This window comes from Periplaneta americana, chromosome 15, assembly GCF_040183065.1.
Source record: "Periplaneta americana isolate PAMFEO1 chromosome 15, P.americana_PAMFEO1_priV1, whole genome shotgun sequence".
NCBI classification, from domain to species: domain Eukaryota; kingdom Metazoa; phylum Arthropoda; class Insecta; order Blattodea; family Blattidae; genus Periplaneta; species Periplaneta americana.
The window spans coordinates 65,390,041-65,412,942 of NC_091131.1; the positions used below are offsets into that span (position 1 = coordinate 65,390,041).

General features: G+C 36.8%; 1 protein-coding gene across 1 annotated transcript in view; it reads left to right on the forward strand.

Annotated features, from left to right (window-relative positions):
- eve (even skipped) overlaps nucleotides 1-22,802 on the forward strand; it is a 33,907-nt gene extending 11,105 nt beyond the window's left edge. Inside the window, exon 3 of the mRNA XM_069847470.1 lies at nucleotides 21,589-22,802. Coding sequence (XP_069703571.1) covers nucleotides 21,589-22,122 — 534 coding nt within the window. The 3' untranslated portion in view covers nucleotides 22,123-22,802. The remainder of the gene's footprint in view (nucleotides 1-21,588) is intronic.
- The last annotated feature ends 100 nt before the right edge of the window (nucleotides 22,803-22,902 follow it).

Sequence of the window (22,902 nt, forward strand, 5' to 3'; positions counted from 1 at the left end):
TACAGTAAGGTTTGTTTCTATGAAGGATACATGACATTTCTGTACAGTAAGGTTTATTTCTATTTAGGATAAATGACATTTCTGTACAGTAAGGCTTATTTCTATGAAGGATAAATGACACTTCTGTACAGTAAGGTTTGTTTCTATGAAGGATACATGACACTTCTGCACAGTAAGGTTTGTTTCTATGAAGGATACATGACACTTCTGCACAGTAAGGTTTGTTTCTATGAAGGATACATGACACTTCTGCACAGTAAGGTTTGTTTCTATGAAGGACACATGACATTTTTGTACAGTAAGGTTTGTTTCTATGAAGGATACATGACATTTCTGTACAATAAGGTTTATTTCTATGAAGGATACATGACACTTCTGTACAGTAAGGCTTATTTCTATGAAGGATAAATGACACTTCTGTACAGTAAGGTTTGTTTCTATGAAGGATACATGACACTTCTGCACAGTAAGGTTTGTTTCTATGAAGGATACATGACACTTCTGTACAGTAAGGTTTGTTTCTATGAAGGATACATGACACTTCTGTACAGTAAGGTTTGTTTCTATGAAGGATAAATGACACTTCTGTACAGTAAGGTTTGTTTCTATGAAGGATACATGACACTTCTGCACAGTAAGGTTTGTTTCTATGAAGGATACATGACACTTCTGTACAGTAAGGTTTGTTTCTATGAAGGATACATGACACTACTGTACAGTAAGGTTTGTTTCTATGAAGGACACATGACATTTCTGTACAGTAAGGTTTGTTTCTATGAAGGATACATGACATTTCTGTACAATAAGGTTTATTTCTATGAAGGATAAATGACACTTCTGTACAGTAAGATTTGTTTCTATGAAGGATACATGACACTTCTGCACAGCAAGGTTTGTTTCTATGAAGGATACATGACACTTCTGTACAGTAAGGTTTGTTTCTATGAAGGATACATGACACTTCTGCACAGTAAGGTTTGTTTCTATGAAGGTATGACATGAGATATGAGCGAAAGAACGTTTGAACTGAAGGATTATCATTCTAATTTTAATGGGATGTTACCTATATAGGCTAATATATATTTTTTTACATTTGAAACATATCAAATAAAATGTGAAAACTTTATGAAATCGACAAACTGTGCACAGTCACTATTTCTATGTGGCTTTGCCTAGATGAAAATTAAAAATCGTTAGTTCGAATTTCTTACTGAATACAATTATCTCTTCATTGTTAATTTGTTGGTTGTCTAGTCTTAGAAGTCCAGCGTAAAGCTGAACTAAATTACGGTAGTTCTGTCGCTTGTCTTCTCAAAAACATCCCAGGTTTCAAACGAAGTCCATAAGTACACAGACTTAGGCTCTCCGAGAGCAGTAACTGCTACAGAATAATTAACTAAAGACTGTCTCAAGTTTAAAACTTAATTATTAAAATTGCTATGGAGCGTCAAATGCAAAGTAATATGAAGTCAGTTCTTCCAAGAGAAGACTCAAACAAACATTAAGCGATGATTAAAAAAAATCGACATTTATTGCTGACATATTGGAGGAATCAAAGATTCTGACTGCACATAAAGGTGGACTACGGACTGGTAACTGATGCTGGCAATGACAGCACAACACAAACACAATCAACACGACATTTTTGTGCCTCTACTATTCCAATTTATATTTCAAATGGCGGAATAAATAAATAAATAAATAATGCAGGAAAACTTCTACGATTGTCTTAAAAGTGTATAGGCCTACTAAAGTCAGATTAGTATGAGGATTTAAGTACAAGACAACAAAGAAGGTCCTAAGCTTATTATTGAAAATTAACACGCAGGTTTAAACAACACATTGAAGAAGCCTCCAATTTAAATCACGAATGATGGCGTTTTGAGACGGCCGAGAGAAACGATAAAGAATTGTTAAAGAGCTACTAGTATAAAAAGAAGCACCTTCTGAGGACCTCTGGAAAAAGAACTAAGAAAGGGACTAGTGAAATGCTTTGTGTGGAGTGTTGCATCGTATGGTGCAGAAACATGGATATTACGACGAAGTGAAGAGACGCGAATAGAATAATTTGAATTGTGCATATGGAGAAGAATGGAGCATGTGAGATGGACAGACAGAATAAGAAATGAAGCTGTGTTGGAAAGAGTGGGCGAAGAAAGAATGATGCTGAAATTGATCAGAAAGAGAAAAAGGAATTGATTGGGCTACTGGCTGAGAAGAAACTGCATACTGAAGGATGCACTGGAAGGAATGGTGAATGGAAGAAGAGTTCGGGGCAGAAGAAGATATCAGATGGTACACGACATTAAGATAGGCCTATATGGATCATATGGGGAAACTAAGAGAAAGGCAGAAAATAGGAAAGATTGGCGAAAGCTGGATTTGCAGTGAAGGACCTGTCCTTGGGAAGAAAACTATGAATGAATGAAAAATAAGGGGTCAGCAACTTAAGTTTGACTGAAGAAGAGAGTACTACATTAAGAAAACGAATTTAGAAGAAAAATTAGTAAAAATAATTAGAGATAAACTACTTAGCCTACTTGTTAGAAGATTTTTTGAGGGTACAAACAAAGATATCTACCAAGTTAATTATTGAATACAATATAATATTTTATTACTCAGTCAATGACAAATCAATGTAAAATAATGACTTATTTTATAGTCATTATTTTACATTGATTTGTCATTGACTGAGTAACAAAATATTATATTGTATTCATTTATAGAAATTGACAGTCTGAATATTCCATCATGCTTTCTAAGTTAAGTTAATTATTGCTTTTATAAAACAACGATACTGTCCTCGTTACTTCTGGTTCGGCCATTTGATAGGTCTATATTATTCAAAGCGATGAAAGAAACATTTTTAGATCTGTGGCAGAATATGAGTATCTTTTCAAGACCATAAACGTAATTACATGTGACGGATATAAATTGACAATTATGTAACAATAAGAACAAATAGTTAGATCATAATTTATGTAATGAGAATGAAGGCGATCGAATTTCTAAGCTTGTGACTTTATTACAAACGAGAAAGAAGATGAACATTGAAGAGCTCATGCCATGATGGAACGATAGGAATAAAAGTATGTCTAAATGTAATTCCAATGAAAGGAACTTTTTCCATTGCCGTAAATAAGTGAAAACACATTTCGAAAGTTTGATCTACTTCCATTATTAAACAGAGTAAACTTACTTCTTGAGGTGAATACTTTTCGCTCGAGTAACAAGAGTGGGTCAGTCAATTAATGAAATTTGGTCAATTGGTTTCCACTACAGAGTATTTCACAACTAAGTCATTGAACTGGCTTGTCCGAATCTTATTTTAAATTCTTGAACACCGGCGGGTAAGGTTAGGCCTTACACATAGAAAGCTGTGGACCAATGTCTAGGACGAACATATTCCAATAGGCCTACTTATTTTTCAACATAATTCTCCACAGTCGTCATCCTGGTGATGAGGATCAAAAGCTGAAGAAAGGGTAGTGACAAGCTACAATACAGAATATTTTAGTTGATTATTTAACAACATTGTATTAACTACTAGGTAGGTTATTTTAGAGTCAATAGAATTGGTGATAGATGGTATTTGGCGAGATAAGGCCGAGGTTTCGCCATAGATTAACAGATACTCGTCTTACTGTTGAGTAAGTCCTCGAAAAAACCCGAATCAAGTAACCAGCCTAAAGCAGGAATCATCAGGAATCGAACCCACGTCCGAGTGCAGATTTGGCTTAGCAGATAAATGCGCCTGTCGCCTGAACTACACCGATGGCTAACATAACTTAGAATATTAGGCCTACCTTTATTCAACTTCCTTCGTGATACAATAAAATATATTTCAAATTCAATTTAAGACAACGACTTTGCACCATAATCCAATGGAAGGCGTAACTTACATATGATTTTTTGGCATAAAAATTCATCACCCGCAGTAAGAATTCAACCCACATAGGTGTGCCTTGGGCCAAATTTTGGAAATAGACCTACAGATAATGCTCGAAATGGAATACTATTACTCATTACATCCAACCAAAATGTATTGTCTTAATCTTGAGAGGTTTCTATTTCACCCCATCAACATTCCTCTTTGTGAATGGATCTCTAGTTATTTATCGTTCGTGTAATGACAAAATTAATCTAGTGTAACAAAAAAAAAAAAAATACAGAAGAAAGAAACTGACGGAAATAGTCGGATTACTGAGAAATCCTTTCTCACTGACATCTCATCCCGCTGACTGAAGGCACCATAGCGCCAGCACGCGTGCGCTTTTTGTTCCCACTTATAGTCATAATTTATAATTTTAATTCGCTTACTGTTTCATTATCAGTTTTTCCTATAATAATTTCATACCACAACATACATGGATCCCTACTAGTTATCGTAATGACTCCAAATGAGACTGAATTAGAACTGATAATGCATATGAAAATAAAACCTTGACAGAGGTTTCTAACATCAGTTTTAGGCCTATATATCCTAGGTCTATTAGCACTATAGCAGCCATATTATTATGACTGTAACATTCACGTAGACCTATCGAGACTGAATCACAGGTTCAATCGTAAAAAAACTGAACTTAATAGTAAATTCTTAATATCACTTTCGTTATTAGTAATTTTATTCATAGACTAGCCTAGAAGCCACGTATACCTACTTAGCACTGATTTTGTTAATGTTACATAATGAAACTTAATCTACGGTGAATTATACGCATACACATAAATATATAGGTACAGATATATTGACTGTCATACATGCATACATTACATACATACATAGGCCTACCAGACCATACATGTATAGTGCATTCATTTTATCTTGCCACGCTCTCGGATATAGAGCGGCAATGCACAGCGTAGCTGCATATATTATGCGAGCGTGGAAAGATAATGTTCTCTGTAAGTATAACATACATGCATGCATGTATGGGTTAATTACATAGACTATTATATTTCGGTCTCCCAAGTGAATTGTTTATTGTTAAAACAGTGACGAAGATAAAGCCCATCTTGTATTATTAGATATAAACTTACTTTAAGGAAGTTATTTTAAACTATTATGCGAACTTTGTAAACGTTTCTTTATTATGAAACAGAAGGTATTTTGTTTCATGAGTCAATTAAATGCAATATCTAATAAATATGTGACATAGCAAGCAATGCTGGTTTATATTTTCTGGAATTTCAAGCAGCTGTTTAATGTCACATTGTGTCTTCTGACAATATTTATTCGTTCTTGATATACATTTCCCAAAATATTTCTATTTTGTATGATGCATCTACACCAGTGATCGGCATTTCGTGACGTGCGAGTCAACCCCTTAAGGGCGGAGAGGAGTAAGGTGGCCTATATTCTCCCTCCCCTTAGCCATCACTTGTTCATTCAATTTGAAGTTCGGGTATCCTCCCTTTCCTATAGCCTATTCCCCTTTGCTCTGTATTGCAGGCTGCATTTTATATGACGTAATCTTTTCCGTTCAATGACCTATACTATTAAACTAAATTCAGGATTAGACCTAATACGAGTAAGTTATACTTGCTCACTTGGATTGGCATTAGTGGCTATCTTCTTCATGGATATTTTGTGTAGTGTCGTTCATTTCTCAAAGGTTTTCAGCCTATACATTTGTTTCCAGAAGTTGTATTTGATATTCATGAGATTCTTCATTTCTTAATTGATGTTGATGACACAATTATTAAGAATTCTCAAGGTAAACCATATAAACATTGGTGACTACGACCGATCTTCTAATGCATTCTCTACATTTTGTACTTGCAATATTAGCATCACAATGCGGCAGTAACATAAAAGATCACGGCGGTGGTTAATTATAGAGAAATGATGGAAAGCGGAATTCAGAGAAAAGGCCCAGGGATTTGTTTAATAATTACTGAATAATGTTGGGTCGGGCCACACAGGCGCAGCCTCAAAGCGACCGCCGCAGTTTATGGGCGCGATCACTTAGCGCCCGCGTGACGAAAGCCTCTCACAATGTTGCGAGTGATAATTACATTAGTAGCGCCCACGCACACAATTACGGAGGCGGCTGCCGATTGGAGCGGCGGCACAAAGAAGCTCGCATTTCATTCCACAGAGACTGCTACTCAGTGGCGATGATGTGGTGAATGGGAGTGAGAGAACACCTGGCCCTGGATTCGAACCCTATCATTGTCATCAATAAACTTTACACTGAGGATTTCGCTTAGATTCATAACCGAATTTAACAGTCTGCATAACAGTCCGATGTAAACAGAAACACGACAATGCATGAGCAATGCACTTACCAATTAGGTCTGTATTAGCGAATTGTACACTCGCGGTAATGGGAGATTTTAATAACCATGTAGTGCTACTTTAAATACACTGAACTTTCATTAGGTCATGGTTGTTAAGATAAAAGAATTAGCCTATGCCATTTATCACTTATCTAATGGAAAAATAATTTCTTGAAGATTACCCATAGGTGGGCACTTTCTCTGCGTACATATTCCTGCATTCGCGAACACATGTTCCTCATAACTAGATCCCGGGTGTTTAGGTATTCATTTTGGTTAAAATAGGCAGGCATATAGATAGTAAAAATAGACAGTGAAATAGGCATTTATTATTCATGGAAACAGACAAAAAATAGACAAATACTTAATAAACTATCCCATACGGTACTCACTTTCCTTGGTTACATGTCACAACAAGATGCTTTTTAAGTTGTCAACTGTCATAGTGAGCCGCCTGTCAGAGAGAACGTTCTTCATGGTTGAAAAAGATCTTTCTACTTGTCCTGAAGTGATTGGAGCAAACTTAAAACTTATTTAAGAAGGACTGTCTCTACTTTCTTTCAGAGATCGGAAAAAACCGAATGTGTATTGTCTCAAAAAGAGAGGTGTGAGAAAGAATTAGAGACTTCAAAGTACGCGTGACTTGTGCGTGCAAGCGACAACAGTAATAGGACCTGGATACTTGCTTTTAATACTTCCCTCATCCCCTTTCTTTTGCTGATAAACCCCGAAGTGATCTGAGCACTGAGGGTTATACTGTTCAAACATCTTTGTTAAGTGACATAGGCCTAAAAGGTGAAATCGGTAGGGGAGAAAAGTTTAAGACTTCTTGGAAACAAATGTAGGCTATTCCTGGAGAATAAGATTCTCAGCAAATATTTGTGTGAGGTGAATATATTTTTTAATTTGTACAACCTTTCTTTATTCTTTTTTGATATAATTTATGTGCGGTTTATTTTAAATGCATTAAAAATATAGAAAATGTACAATAACGACGTATAAAGGCTAAAAACGGCATTTAACCTTAAAATAAGCAACGAGAGCTAAAATAGGCAAAAAAGGCAAAATAAAAATTGGGTCTATCGTCCCCAAATGTGTGGAAACGTGTTTATCTCTAATAGGTCTTTCATACATACACTCAGTTTAAAAAAGGCATTTTGCCTAACATCCGGGCTCTACTCATAACTCGTCACAACATTTCAACGAAGATCCAGCGAATATCTTCACATGAATATTAGCCTTTAATTCACTGATGTCGTGAGGACAACGTGCAATATTCTGCCCATAAAAATAACCCACACGCAGAAGGATCTGGGGATCTCGCCGGCTAAACAATGTCACCAATTCTGGAAATGATAGTCTATGATTTCCAAACAACTCCTGTACAGCGGCGATCGATATGCTTGCAGTATGAGCCGTCGCTCCATACAAGAATGGATAGGCTATGTATATCTTTGAACAATGTGCTGCTCAAAGTGCGGCGTGACAAATCCAAAGAAACAGAACGCAAGAAAGAAGTCCTCACAGCTTCGACGTTATATGGTGTTCGGACAGTTTTCCTGGTCCTAGATGCTTATTGCTCAGTGATGAACTTGCTGTTTCTCATTTCTCAACCAGGTCTGTACAGCGTGAACTGAAGGACTCAGATTATGACTCCATAATTGAAAGTGACAAAGGAATTCTCATCTTGCAACTTCTACACAGTCGTTGTTTTTGTAATATAATTTTATTGAAAACGCATGTTGCTCACCCATATATTTATCTGTGTTCACCAAATGGCATTATTGTGGGGGGGGGGGACATCGTTATAGTCGTGTCAACATAAATTAATGGTTTTGAAATGCACAAATCAAAATCTCCCGTTACCCCCACGCTACATTGGATGAACCCATCGTAGAGAGGCGTAGATTGTGTGTCGTCACCGAGGTGTTACGTTTTCTTTACTCCGTGTGTCACAAAATTCGGGAATTAATTATAATCCAGGTAGATTTTGGTGAGGGCTAGATCCATGTAGGCACTCTTTGACCCATTTATCATACTCCAATTTATTTAGTAGTTTCAATTCTTTGTAAGATTAATTATAACGTTGTAGAACATAAATAGTAGCCTAGTACTTACTGCCAAGGATGCCCGCAGGATCCAATCTCAGTGGTAGTAAGATGGTTAGAAAATTAGAAGAAATGGATGGACGAGGAGAGAGAAAATTGAACATAAAAATAGCCAGTTGTGAAATATAAATTACCCTGCCCACGCTTTTGTTGAATTGTTTACTGAGGGTTTGAGAAAACATGTAGCCTATCGGACTCCTAAAAAAAAAAAAAAAAAAAAAAAAAAAAAAAAAAAAAAAAAACTCGTAAAAATAAAAATGTTCGTGATAGCAATTGTTACAACTGGCTACTCCCTGCGAGCGCCCTTGCTTACTCCCCTTCTTCACTAACTTACAGAGGAAAGGTACCGACGACTATATAGTCGAGAAATGCAAGTTGGAAATGAATCCACGCTTGCGAACAGTCGGCATGATGATGCTACCAAAACATTAGCTCGCACTTAGCATGTGGACAGTTGATTGTAATATTACATAGTCGTTTTTTTAATGATAACAACGAATTTCAAGACGTCTGCGCTCGTCAGGTGGTAAGTTACTTCTATCTGAGGTGTACTCTAGCTGCAGCGTTGCCGGCTTTCCACAGCCACGTTACTAATTAATTACAGTTTACGAGTGAGATTTGCAATCCTATTTACAAGATTAATCGAAACTGGTACTTGTGGCTAAATTACTAGTCTACTAAATATGGTTATAAATAGCTTACTCTACATTATTCTATAACCGACACGGTGGCTCAGTACTAGTACGCTGTGGTTATAAGCCACGGGTAAATCCAGGTTGATCCATCCTACATTTACGTCTCACATTCGGCAAGCCCGTGTTCCAGGCAACACACGGGTTTTCTCCGGTTCCCCTGTGACATCCCAACAATTTATCCTCTATTATTACGGTCTTACTAATAAAAACTCTATATAAAGACGTTTAGTCGCGCGCCGTGGCATTGCGGTCTAAGGCATCCCGCCTAGGACTCGCGTTACGGAATGCGCGCTGGTTTGATTTCTCATGGGGGAAGAAATTTCGGCCAGTGTATGGGACCGGTGCCTACCCAGCATCGTGATGCACTTGGGGAGCTACGTTAGGTAGCGAAATCCGGTTGCGAATACCAGCTATAACGGCTGGGGGGGATCATCGTGCTAACCACACGATACCTCCATTCTGGTTGGATGATCGTCCACCTCTGCTTCTGCATGTGGGCGTGAGGCCAGCAGCCGGCTGGTCAGTCTAGGCCCTTCACGGGCTGTAACGCCACGGATTATTATTATTATTATTATTATTATTATTATTATTATTATTATTATTATTATACAGACGTTTAACTGTCTTATACTTATACAATGAGTAGCTCGTTTATAAGTCGTGTGTAAATTCCTTACTAATAATCACTACATACGTCGTGTATAACAGTATAACTGATACACAGCTACGTCATAGTTTCGTCATTACTTCGTTACGAAAGGTAATAGAATATCTGAGGTTCTCTATTGCATCCGGTAGAGCGCTCTAGTGTGGCGTGTTAAATATCGATAGTACAACTGGCTCCAATCGATTACCACACTACATTTTGGTCAAAGAGTACAAGCTACAGCAATATTATTCTAATAATTCTACGATCTTTGGTTTGTTCTTCTGTGGTTACAAGGTAACCATCATCATAAAATGACAGTCGATACGAACAGCTGTTAGAGGTGCGGCCATTTTTTCGCTATATACAACGCTCAAACAAGGGGTTTCGTGTATATAACTACTACAAAGCAATTCCCATTGTATAGTTACAGCCTGTTTATACGTCCATAGCTTATTCACGATTTATTAGTAACGTTTTCTGTCTCAACTCTGCATAAGTCTCGTATAAAAACTATATACGGTTTATTAGTAAGACTTTTAATGTGTAATGTATACCCACTGCCAGTGGTGCACTCTGGATACTTTCTGACGAACTATGTGGTCTACTCCTGGTTGAGTGTTAGAGAATGCCGTCTGGCCTTAACTCTGCCAGGTTAAATAAACCATTACCTATTATTATTATTATTATTATTATTATTATTATTACTCTTCTCGGCACTAGCGATATGTACCAGACACGCTCGTAGAGGTAAATAACGGCAAGTTAAGGGAAGTTGGTACTTATCGCGTGCAAAATAATGGTAAAAATAGCCTACCTTCAAGTAGTCATAAATATAATAGTCTACTATTTGTCAGAGCTCTTTCTTTTTTTTTAATGACGTGTGTATACACATTAAGCTTTAAAATTAGAAATGAATGGTTACTCTAGAACAGGAGTCGGCGGACCACAATGATAACAAGTGAAGGAGATCTGGTTCGTACATGATTTACATTTAAATGAATGATAGATATCATTCAAATATAGATATATGTATATATACCCTCTTCATTAATTAATTATTTATTACTTATTAAAAAATTGAAGAAATAATATAACTAAACAAAATAGCAACTAAATTATGTAAATTAGCTTTTGTAACTTTGGCAGACTCATAAATTCAAAGTATCAAATGTGCTTCAATTGTACAAATGGAAATCTGACATTACAATTTACGCCTCATCTTTAATGAGAAATTTTCGGCTGAATTTTAGATGCAAGAAAATTGATATCTCTTTCGAAGTTGGTGACTGATGTACTATGTAAATAATGATGCAAATGGTCATCAGTTATTCTTGGCCACTGTCTCGTTTAATTTCAAACAGTATCAGTCAGTGACGTGGACATCCTTTGGAGACTTTATGCCGTAACATGAAAATTTGAATCCAAAGATCATGGATTCCGTATCTCAAATTTCGTGTTTAGGACCCTTCTACTCATTGAGAATATTTCGACGTTATTCTTTAGCAAACTGTATACAGAAATTAAATCGCATAGGCCTACCGTGTAGCTAAACAGTAATAATAACATAAGAAGTATTGCCAAATAGACATTTAAGGAAAATAATTTCGCGTAGGCTATGGTATCTCCAAATTATTCAAACGTCCACTATGTGTAAGCTAGTAGTGGTATGTCAATACGTAGGCTATATTCTAGTCTTTGTGTGTAGGATAATAGGATTTAGTTTTTATAATGACAACTTTTTTTCTTTAAGAAATTTTTAATTATATTCTACATACAGATTATTTGTCCCGTATTTCTTCAACCATAGGCTACCTTTATTAATTAATATCCTGAGCATGTATGTGTTTGATTGTTATTTACTGTCTACAACAAGCGGCTATGAAGCACTGTGGTGTTACAAAAAGTCGGCTTTGAAATGTTTGCGAAAACATAATTTCTGGATTCCTAATAATAACAAAGTGATTTTCAGTATCGTACGCCGTTTATACAAGGATTTCTTGGAGAACTTGTTGAGTTCAAGCATGCCTTCCAGGAATGGTAAGCATGATATGAAATTATTTTTATTACAGGATGAATAGATCTTTAAACACAGAGTGACTATTTAATTTGGATCGACAGCAACGACTTGTTTCATATATCATGTACTCGTAACTAGTTACATGAAATAGCCTGCATATTAGAGAGTATTTCTTCGAAACCTTATTCTTTTCCAGAATTAGTTCTAATGTAGGCTACATAATCATGCCTATAATTCAAGCTTCTTAGAAGAAAGAAAGATTAGAAAGTAAGAATATGCTATCTGTAGACCTACGAATAATAATAATAATAATAATAATAATAATAATAATAATAATAATAATAATAATAATAATAATAATAATATCATCACCACCACCACCACCAGCACCTACTATCAAGCCTCAGTTATGAGTTCTGCAATTTCTTTATTGATAGTTTGTGAACACAACTCGCCAGTTCTTAAAATATGGCTAATTTATCGCAGTCTTTTTAGGCGTATTAATTCTAGCCATAATATCATGTTCATTGTCATTCAATCATTCACAGTTTTCTGCCCAAGGCCAAGTATTTCACTGCAAACGAAGCATTTTCCAATCTTTCCTATTTTCTGCCTTCCCCTTAGTCTCCGCATAAAAAATGTTATGTTTTATTTAACGACGGTCGCAACTTCAGAGGTTATATCAGCGTCGCCGGATGTGCCGGAATTTTGTCCCGCATGAGTTCTTTTACATGCCAGTAAATCTACTGACATGAGCCTGTCGCATTTAAGCACACTTAAATGCCATCGACCTGGCCCGGGATCGAACCTGCAACCTTGGGCATAGAAGGCCAGCGCTATGCGCTATACCAACTCGCCAACCAGGTCGACGTCTCCGTATATGATGTATAAGATAAACGTACCCAGTTTCGTGATATTAAGGATTTGTTGCGGAAAATATCACTCGTGGTTAACAAGAATACCATTTTAATTTGTTTCACTGCTTACATACGTACACAGAGTTCAAATAATAGATTCCATCTGTGGAGCACACTTGAAAAAGTTTGTTTGTATGCATATAGTATATTTTACCCAATTTCATAAATCACTAAATTAGGTAGGTTTACCCTACTATATCTTAATTTCGTCTATCATCTGATATCTTCTTCTGTCCTGAACTTTTCTCCCGTTCATCATTCCTTCTAGTGCATCTTTCAGCAGATAGTTTGTTCTCAACCAGTGATGCAACTAATTCCTTTTTCTCTTCCTGGTCAGTTTCAGCATCATTCTATCTTCATCCACTCTTCCCAACACAGCTTCATTTCTTATTTTGTCTGTACACTTTACACGCTCTATTCCTCTCCTATCCACATTTCAAATGCTTATATTCGCTGCTCTTCATACAATGCCACATTCTACACACTGCTCTTCACTAGTCTCTCCCTTAGGTCTTTTTCCAGAGGTCCGCAGAAGATGCTCCTTTTTCTATTAAAAGCTTCCTTTGCCATTGCTATCCTTTCCTGGCAGCAGCTCATGTTACTTCTTATACGCAGTAGGCCTATACTCCAAGTATTTGAAGCTGCCTCATTTAGAATTCGCACATTTACCGTCTTTATTTTTCTTCCAATAACCATGGTTTTCGTCTTGTTTGCATTTATATTCATCACACTTAGTTCCAGTAGAATACCCCTTAGTATCGCCTTCTCTTCTGCTAATAACGTCATATCATAAATTTCTTGTTATGAATTTTTCATCATTGTATATGAGCTAAGAATCGCAAACAGATCTTAATATATTTCTCAAGACTTTTCTTTAAAATTGTTCAATTTTTTCTCATCCGTTTTGTGAGTGACCAGGTCCCACACACTTAAAATAGAATAGGCGTAATTAAAGTTTTGTAACTTATACAAGTAGGTAATTATTATTAGCTACTGGATTATTTCTCGAATTTAAAACTTTTTCTAACGTACCGAATGTGCTAGTTGGGAGGCCGGAGGGAAAAAGACCTTTGGGGAGGCCGAGACGTACATGGGAAGATAATATTAAAATGGATTTGAGGGAGGTGGGATATGATGATAGAGACTGGATTGATCTTGCTCAGGATAGGGACCAAATGGCGGGCTTACGTGAGGGCGGCAATGAACCTCCGGGTTCCTTAAAAGCCAGTAAGTAAGTAACGTACCGAATTACTTCGTAAAAACAATGCAGACTTAACCATCTTTGACGTCGCCGTACAGTTTGGGAAACCAGGTAATTAACCCAAGCGAGATTCGAACCCACATCAGAGAGCAGTCTCGGAGCACGAGCACCGCTCGCTAAGGCCTAAATCATGCCGGAGCTATTTAGGCCCAGTACAATTGCAAATCTCAACATTTGTTGACGCACTCTGGGGTAAAGTAGCTCATGAATATGAAAGGGAAACAGTTCCATCATTGTGCGGAAATATCGAAGCAAATCTTATCACAGCGGGGCAAATAACTGTTGTGGAGATGCGCTTATATGGAGTGTCCAAGTGCTATACATTGCTGACTAAGCGCTGGGGTCGAGGGGGCTGTGCAACCAGTTATCCTGTATGAAATATTAATGACTGGGGGGCGCGCTTCATTGTGACTCAATAACTTGTCAATTACTACAACAATAACATGACACCGACACGCTATTTATAATGTCACTGGCGATTTGATGTACTGCAATGCTACAAAATATCGACTGCTCTATTTCAACAGAAGTAGCCTACACGTTTCTAACATTCATCAGTATTAATATTTGTAACTGTAGGACCAGTGTCTTGTTCCTATAAAGTTTGAAGACTTCCCCCCCCCTTCTTATCTTTTGTTCATTTACTTAGTCATCCTAGATACCTATATATAATGCGGTAAATCAATTAAATTAAATGAGGTCCTGTCCATTTCTTCTAAGCTATTTTGGATTTCATTAGCTTGGTGGGAACACTCACTAAGAAATCCTAGATATAAATTTATCATAGAAAATCGAAGCTGCATATTTATAAATAAATCCTTTCCCTCTTATGCGTCAAGATCATGAATCATATATCCTAACTTATTATCAGACTGAAAAAATAATGTTACGTAGAATATGTATAACCTACAAAGAAGAACTCCATTAACTAAGAATGGATAATTAAGAAAAATATAAATTGTAGCTATAGCTACATGAACAAATATGGTGTCTAAAAATTGAATAAAGAAGAATTAAATGGAATGGGCAGGTAATGAGAACGTGAAGAAGGTAAAATGAACCTAGTCATGTGAAAAGAGGCCTACTGAGAAGAGACTAGAAACAAGACCATAACCGAAATAGCTACATTGATAATGTTCAAAGAGACCTGAAACAACTATGCATCGATGATTAGTTAAAGTTAGGACAATTTGTCCAATACAAGAAGTTTCCGCAGCTCGTGAGAAAGCAATGGAAATAATAATAATAATAATAATAATAATAATAATAATAATAATAATAATAATAATAATAATATGAAAAAAGGAGAAATTACTTAGACAATTATAAAAATTCAACACTCTCATAGAAAAATCTCAAGAATTTTACCAAGCAATTTAAACGCGAAGAGTCTAGTCTTGTAAGTATATAAATAACTAGAAACAGTCAAAATTCGTGTTTCGCGAAATCGCGAAAAACCTAAAACCCAAATAAACATAGTTTAAAACATGATCACATATAAAATATATAATTACACGTTTCAACTCGCTAAACACTCTCGAGAATACTATGACTCACGAATTTAACATATTTTCTGTCGTTATTCGCGAAAAGACGCAATTTTTCAGCAATTAATAAATACTCGTACATTATCTAAATTTGGAAATTTTAGAAGTTCTGTTTGAAAAATGCACAAGCTTTGGAATGCTGGCGCTAGGTGGTGTGAGTTGAAATGGTTCGTAAACGGTTTGATGCAACTGAAAGCAGTTTGAAACCTCTCTTTGATCAGGTGCCAATCTTAAAGAATCTATCACCTGATCTAGCAGTACATGCATACAGTGAACTGAAGGACATAGTTAAAAATAGTCCTGGACTTTCAGTTCGAAAAGGTTTGCTGTCGTTACGTGAAGATCACAGTGATTTTGTGGACGGAGCACTCCAAGCTAGACCTATATGAGTTCCAGTTTCTAATGTTGAATGTGAACGTTTTCTTTTCACAGTTCTCGTGTGTGCTAACAAATAGAAGAACAAACCTTACAAGTACAAACTTAGAACTGTTATCTGCGTACAACTTTGAATGTTAAATAATGTTAGGTATCTTACAGTAGAATTGTTGTCAACGTAAAACTTTGAATATATAATTATAATTGTCAATTATCTTAAGCAACATAATAATTTAATAAAACAGGGTGAAATTTTAAGGTTTACTCAAGAAATTTTCGTTTTCACTCAAGAATTTTTATCCTTTTTAACAAAGAATTTTAGCCCCTTTTATTCAAGAATTTTAACCATCTCTATAAATAACCTACGTAAGTTATAAGAATTCTTGCTTTGCCATTACTAACTGGCCATACATTGAACACGAAGATATTAACAGAATCACGAAAGTGTTGCTAAATAAATGCAGTAAAAAAATCATTCAAAATCCTATTTAGAATGACCAGCCATTCAACGATACACAAGCACAAGAGCCGTGGAGACATCATTGACGTTCATTTACATCAGAAATAGGACTAAATTCAGAATACTAGATAAGATTTTAAAACAGAGTTGATAGCAAACTGCACTGCACCAGATACATTAACAAAAAAGAATGTATAACCTACCTTTAGATTTCCAAACAGAAATCACACAGGACAGAGAAAATCCAGCTGTGTGGAAATGGAAACGTGGGCAGTACAGCAGCGACACAGATCAGGAACATAAAGTTGATATCTGCAAGTAGTTAAAGAAAGAAAAATATAATCAGAAACGTGATATTTTAAGAACAAGTAATTAACATAATAACATACAGGAAATACATATTTATCTAAAGAGTAGGCCTAAATAAACATGGGAAAAATGTAAATGGAAACATGAAAGCATCCAGTACAGAGAGACAACTCTGCCAAAATAGTAGACTGACTAATGAAGAACTCTTGAATCAACATGCATCAACAGAGGTAGAGAATCATATCATGAATAAAACAGCGGAAGCAAACGAAGTGTTCGAACACCTCAATAATAGCTGGTAAAGAAGTATCAATCAATACGAGTGGATTACATTTCGAATTGATTGATAAACCTGATTAACACCATTGCTATCTCATGTACTCGGCTCTTGAAATGTAGGCCTACAACAGAAGTAGGTGCAATGAAAAAGCATCAGATATCCCTCGGGCAATGAGGGTGACGAATGACTCTCACGACGGCGATGCGTATTTTCTCATTATAAATCTCACGCGTTTCGAAACAGTTCAGTTCCTTTATCATGCAGCGAATGGTATTGCCGTTTTTTATTGATTACTTTTTAGCTAACTTATTATTCAAAACACCTAACTAAATGAAGTTATTTAACAAGCATCAAAGGCCATCGGCGTAGCTCATGCCGTAGCGCGTTTGTCTGCTGATCCGGAGTTGCGCTCGGGCATGTGTTCGATTCCCGCTTGGGCTGATTATCTGGTTCGGTTTTTTTCGAGGTTTTCTCCAACTGTTAGGCGAATTCCAGGTAATCTAAGGCGAATCCTCGGCCTCATGTCGCCAAATACCCTCTCGCTATCACCAATCTCATCGACGCTAAATAACCTAGTAGTTGATACAGCGTCATAAATAGCCAAGTAAAAAAAAATAACACAATAGTTGATGCAGTGTCGTTAAATAACCAAGTAAAAAAACATGCACCAAAATTAAATATGTACAGATACGGAAGTAAAATTTGGAGCTCCGTTATTGTTTCGCTTACAACACACTGCGCATGTGCATAAACAAGAGCCCCTGTATATATACTACTTGCCTACATACAGGTGGATTCCAATCAAGACTCGCCTATAACAGAAAGAAGAAAAACAAGCTGTATATTCATAGTCATCTCAATAGTTTCAGCCTGTTATTTCGAGTGAAAAAATAGGTATAAAAGAAAGTGAAGAATAAAAATTCAAAAGTAAAAATTGAGAGAATGAAATGAATACTGGTAGGTCCTAACTGTAGCAAAAAAAATGGACACAAGGACTGAAAAATTATCCGAAATCAGCATCAGGAAGACATTCGATAAAGCAATTACACAAAGAGTTGGTATATAGAAAATATTAGGCTACACATAGCAAAGAAAACGCTCGTCCAATAACTTAAGTTGGAGTGCTGTAGTGGATTAGATAGCCCTACTGTTTCAGAAAAGAATTAAAAATTAAATTGATAAAAATTATGATTATCATCACCAGGGAACGGATTTATATGGACTAAAAATATATGAAATATGTAAATATATATGTAGTTATTTTTACCAAAATATGGAATTAAATATGGATTTTTACCAAAATATGGAATTAAATATGGACTTAAAATTATAAAAAAATGACTATGTACGTTAAATATTGGTACATTTTTATCAAACTAAACAAAAAATATAATGGACGTACCTTATCTTCCAATGTAGTTTCAACAAAACACAATTTTTATTGTCTGTTACCATAACAATAGGTTACAAACATTTCTTTCAAGTGCTGAAAAGTGAATCTTCTTCTATTGTCTCTGAGGATAGATTTATACTGACTAAAAGAGCGTTCGACGTCACAAGAAGTAACTGGTACATAATTCAATTTCACAATGTCTGCTGGGGATAAGTCCAAGTTAATCTTCACTGTTGATTCACCACTCATCACAGCAACAACCTTTTGTAGTTCTTCATATCCAGGGTTTTTTGAAAGTACAGTGTCCACCTTAGCTCTTACTGCATCTGCAACTTTACCTCTACCACGATTCAGTTGTTCCACAGTACTATTTATAATTTCAAAACTTTCAGATAGTGAAAGGTGCCTATTTTGGAGACTTTTGAGCGTTTTTATGATGCATGAAAATGTATGCTGAATGTGAGCTAAGTCATTCTTCACACTTATGTCACAGGTAACTGTTTTCGCAGTATCAATTGAGACTGCATCTTCAGAGTCCAATGCAAGGAGAACATTGTTAATAGAGTCTATATGTTCGGCATAATATTCAACTGCTTCTAGCCATGTACCCCATCTAGTTAAAATTGGCTTTGGTGGCAATGGAATTTCAGGGTACATTTCTTTCAACACGTTAACTCTACTGGGAGCTTTGAGAAATACTTTTTTCACTGATGAAATCAACAAATCTACTTTAGGGAAATTGTCTCTGACCACTTCTGCCACACGATGAAATGCGTGCGCCACACAAGTAAAATGAGTCAATTTAGGATATACAACAGATAATGCTTGTCCAGCTTTGACCATATAAGGGGCAGCATCGCTAATAAAGAATAACACATTATCGTACATAATACCCTTTGGCCACAGGATACCCATAGCTTCGTTGAACAGTTTAACTATAGTTTTGTTATTGCACTTTTCTAGAACATCACAATGTAAAAGAATTCGTTCAGAATATTGTTCACTTAACAAACCGATAACTACATTACCAACAAGTCTACCTTCTTTGTCGGGAGTCTCATCAATGGAAACCCAAATTGAACTATCTTTAATTTCATCTCTTATCTTCTGTATTGTCTCATCGTAGATGGATGGAGCATACGTCTTCCTAAGTGTTGACTCATCCGGGATTGTATGTTGAGTATATTTTTCAAGGAATTCCCTGAAGATCTTATTCTTTAGTTTGTAGAGAGGAATATCAGCAGAGATGAGAGAACGGCACAGGTCGATGTTAAACTCAGATCTTACATTCGATGTTGTTGGTTGTGTTAAAAACAATTGTCTCTGCTTGGAATTTAGTTGTTTGTTGGCCTGATGTTTACTAGTTGTAATGTGTTGTTGCATCAGGAACTTTTGTGTAGATGATACTGCACACTGACACAAATTACAAAATAATATTTTATTGTCAGTTGATAAACCATCTTCTTTAAATTCTGAAATGTAACTTGTTAGTTTTGATTTTAAATTGACTGAATGACGTACTTTTGGCATATTTACCGTCTTTATAGTATGATTTACAAAACTGAACCTATGTGTACTCTGACTGGCATTTAACTGTTGAGCTGCACAACTGAAGTCTGTTAAAAATTTTAAATTAAATTAATACAGTTTTGTAACTTACTTTCCCATTGTTGATAGGACTGCTAATTTTCAAATAACTCTGATGTTAAAGGGATTACTGAACATGTGTTTAAATCTCTATTGTTGAAATGTATTTTTAAAAGTTAATGGAATTTTGTTTTGTTTTATTGTTAAACCTAATATAATATGGACTGTTTTATATGAAATATGGAAAATATATGGAAATTAACGAAAATATGTACTAAACTCTAAAATATGGAAAAATATGGAAAATAAAAGTAGGATTTTTCAACCCTACACATTGTGAAACATAAAGATAATGCAAAATATAAATTATATTAGCTTTATAAGTAAATATGTATTTACATATAAATCCTTTCCCTGATCATCACCATAACTTCGATGCACTACAACTATATTGTCCGTAGCATTCAATCGATCCTTTTAACATCCTATAGGCTAGGCCTACTTCTTTTTAACAACTGGTTATAGTTTTAGGTCAGTATTTTACTCAGACATGAAAACACAAGTTTCATTTATTGTATTGCATCCTGTCACCTCCCTTAGAAATGTAATTAGTTTGAAGTCTGAAGTTATTCAGAATCGATTAAATCATGACGTCCTTGTAATTGAAGAACTGTGTAGGATGACCAACTTATAGTCATAAAAATACGGAAGACTTGATCACGACAAGTTTTAGCGCAATTTTTTGGGGTGTGAAGCCAGGATTCATTGATGGAATGGTTTAATATTTATAATATAAAACTATCAATTTAATTATACAAATATGATTTAGGTCACAATACTGAATACAATAGGCTAATATTTAAAAATATGCATGTTTCTTAGTTTTAACTTATTATATTTGTCAACAGAATACTGCAAAAACATTTATTCCTTGTTAAATGTAAACTGAAAAGAAAAAAAAAGTTACAACAGTGCAAGCAAAAATCTAGAATTACCCTAAACGATAGATAACAGGATCACTGAAACAAAATTATATTAATTGGTACTTATTAAACTATCGATATTATCTAAATTGAAGGGTTCGGGAGTAAAACATGGTAAGTGACGTTTTAGTGTTTTGAAGTTATTAGGTAGGCTATACATGCAACAGTTTGTATAGGCCTAGCTACTAGGAAAGTAAAACCTGTACACTTAAGCCATCTGTTGAGATGTTGGAAAAGTAACTAATGCATTAGACGCAGAATGTAAGATACCATAATATACGCTACATGTCTCATTTTTTGACCAAAATGTTAGTTACCATGTTTTACGTTCGAGCTCCTCAAATAACTTTGGCAGATATTAGGCCTACTATATTATCAGAATACATAAAGAAATTACCGACCATGATTGATAAATATAAATACTGGAGAATTAGATCAATACGAAAGCCAGGAGGATTTTAAAAAAATAGTTCAAATGGGAGAGTTCCCGGTAAATACGGGAGAGTTGGTCACCCTAGAATTGTGCAAAAATGAATTCTGAAGGTTCGAAGTATTCGAAGAAATCTTGTCCACAGCCACTTTACCTGCCACACATCTGACACTGTTCAGCAAGAATTTAACCCAGGGATTGCACTGTGAGTGTTCTGACACCATAAACCTCCATGTAGACCTAGTTCTCACATTGGTACGTAGGCCTATGTAACAATGTTGAAATGTTATTGCAGGTGTGGTTCCAGAACCGGCGCATGAAGGACAAGCGGCAGCGCATGGCGATGGCGTGGCCCTACGCCGTGTACACGGACCCCGCCTTCGCGGCCAGCATCCTGCAGGCGGCGGCGGCGAGCGCGGGCGGGCTACCCGGCATCGCGGCGGCAGCGGCGGCCGCGGCGTACGGCAGCCCTTACTCGTACTACCACCCGCACGCACGCTACGGCCCCTACCCGCCGCCACTGCCGCCCCCGCCACACCGCCCGCAGCCCTACCTGCCGCCGCCCCCGCCCTTCGCCCTCCGCACCGGCAGCCCCGCGGGCGCGGGCCACTCGCCCCGCTCGGAAAACAGCACGCCCACGCTCAGCCCGCCCGCCACCAACAACAACGACGACAACTGCGACGGCTCGCCCAGCTGTCGCTGCGGCATCGTCAACTGCGTCACGGCCTCCACGCCCTCCCTGCTCATGACCACGGCGCTGAAGAGCCCGCACACGGAGCCGCCCAAACTGTTCCAGCCCTACAAGACGGATGTGACGGAGCGCGCGTGAGGGACAGAGACGGTCTGCGTTTTGTATTGTGTATAGCCTGTACATAGTTTAGAATATAGTGCTGCCTACCACGACGTCCAGACTTTCATTGCTGCTGTCCTACCCATCCTGTTTTACGACGTGAGAACATAAATCGCTGCAATCTACGTACCTACACTTTTATTGTCGCGATAAATAAATACGGCTTCCTCATCTGTAATCAGGGCATCTTGATCAATATAAAATGTTTAACGATTCGTATTTTCGAGCCTTATATTCAGTTCACTATTTTAAAACAGCGATGAAGTACAGGACAATTCTGAATGATTGGTACAAAAAGAACTCATTCCTGTGACTGCTGTAATGAACTTATTTCACAAATCCCTACAGTATAAATAATATAACATGAAAGCTTACCTCTCCAACTTTCCATGGACATTCGCAGTTGTTCGATGTGGGCGCCATTTGTGACACGGCAGATGTCTACACGACACTCCATTTCTTGCCACACCTGTGCGGACGTAGCCTGATCAATTGATATTAATATGATGTACCGAAGTAGGCTACATGTGATATTTCCGCGCAGGAATTCTGCGAAGGATGGGTGGAGCGAAGAAAAATTCTTTCCGGCATCGGGACTCGAACCTGGGTTTTCAGCTCTACGTGCTGACGCTTTATCCACTAAGCCACACCGGATTCCAGTTTAGATGCCGGATTGAATCCTCTCAGTTTAAGTTCCACCTCTCAGTTTCCCTTTGGTGGCCAACCCTCATGCACTGTGTCAGATGTGTGACAGTGGCA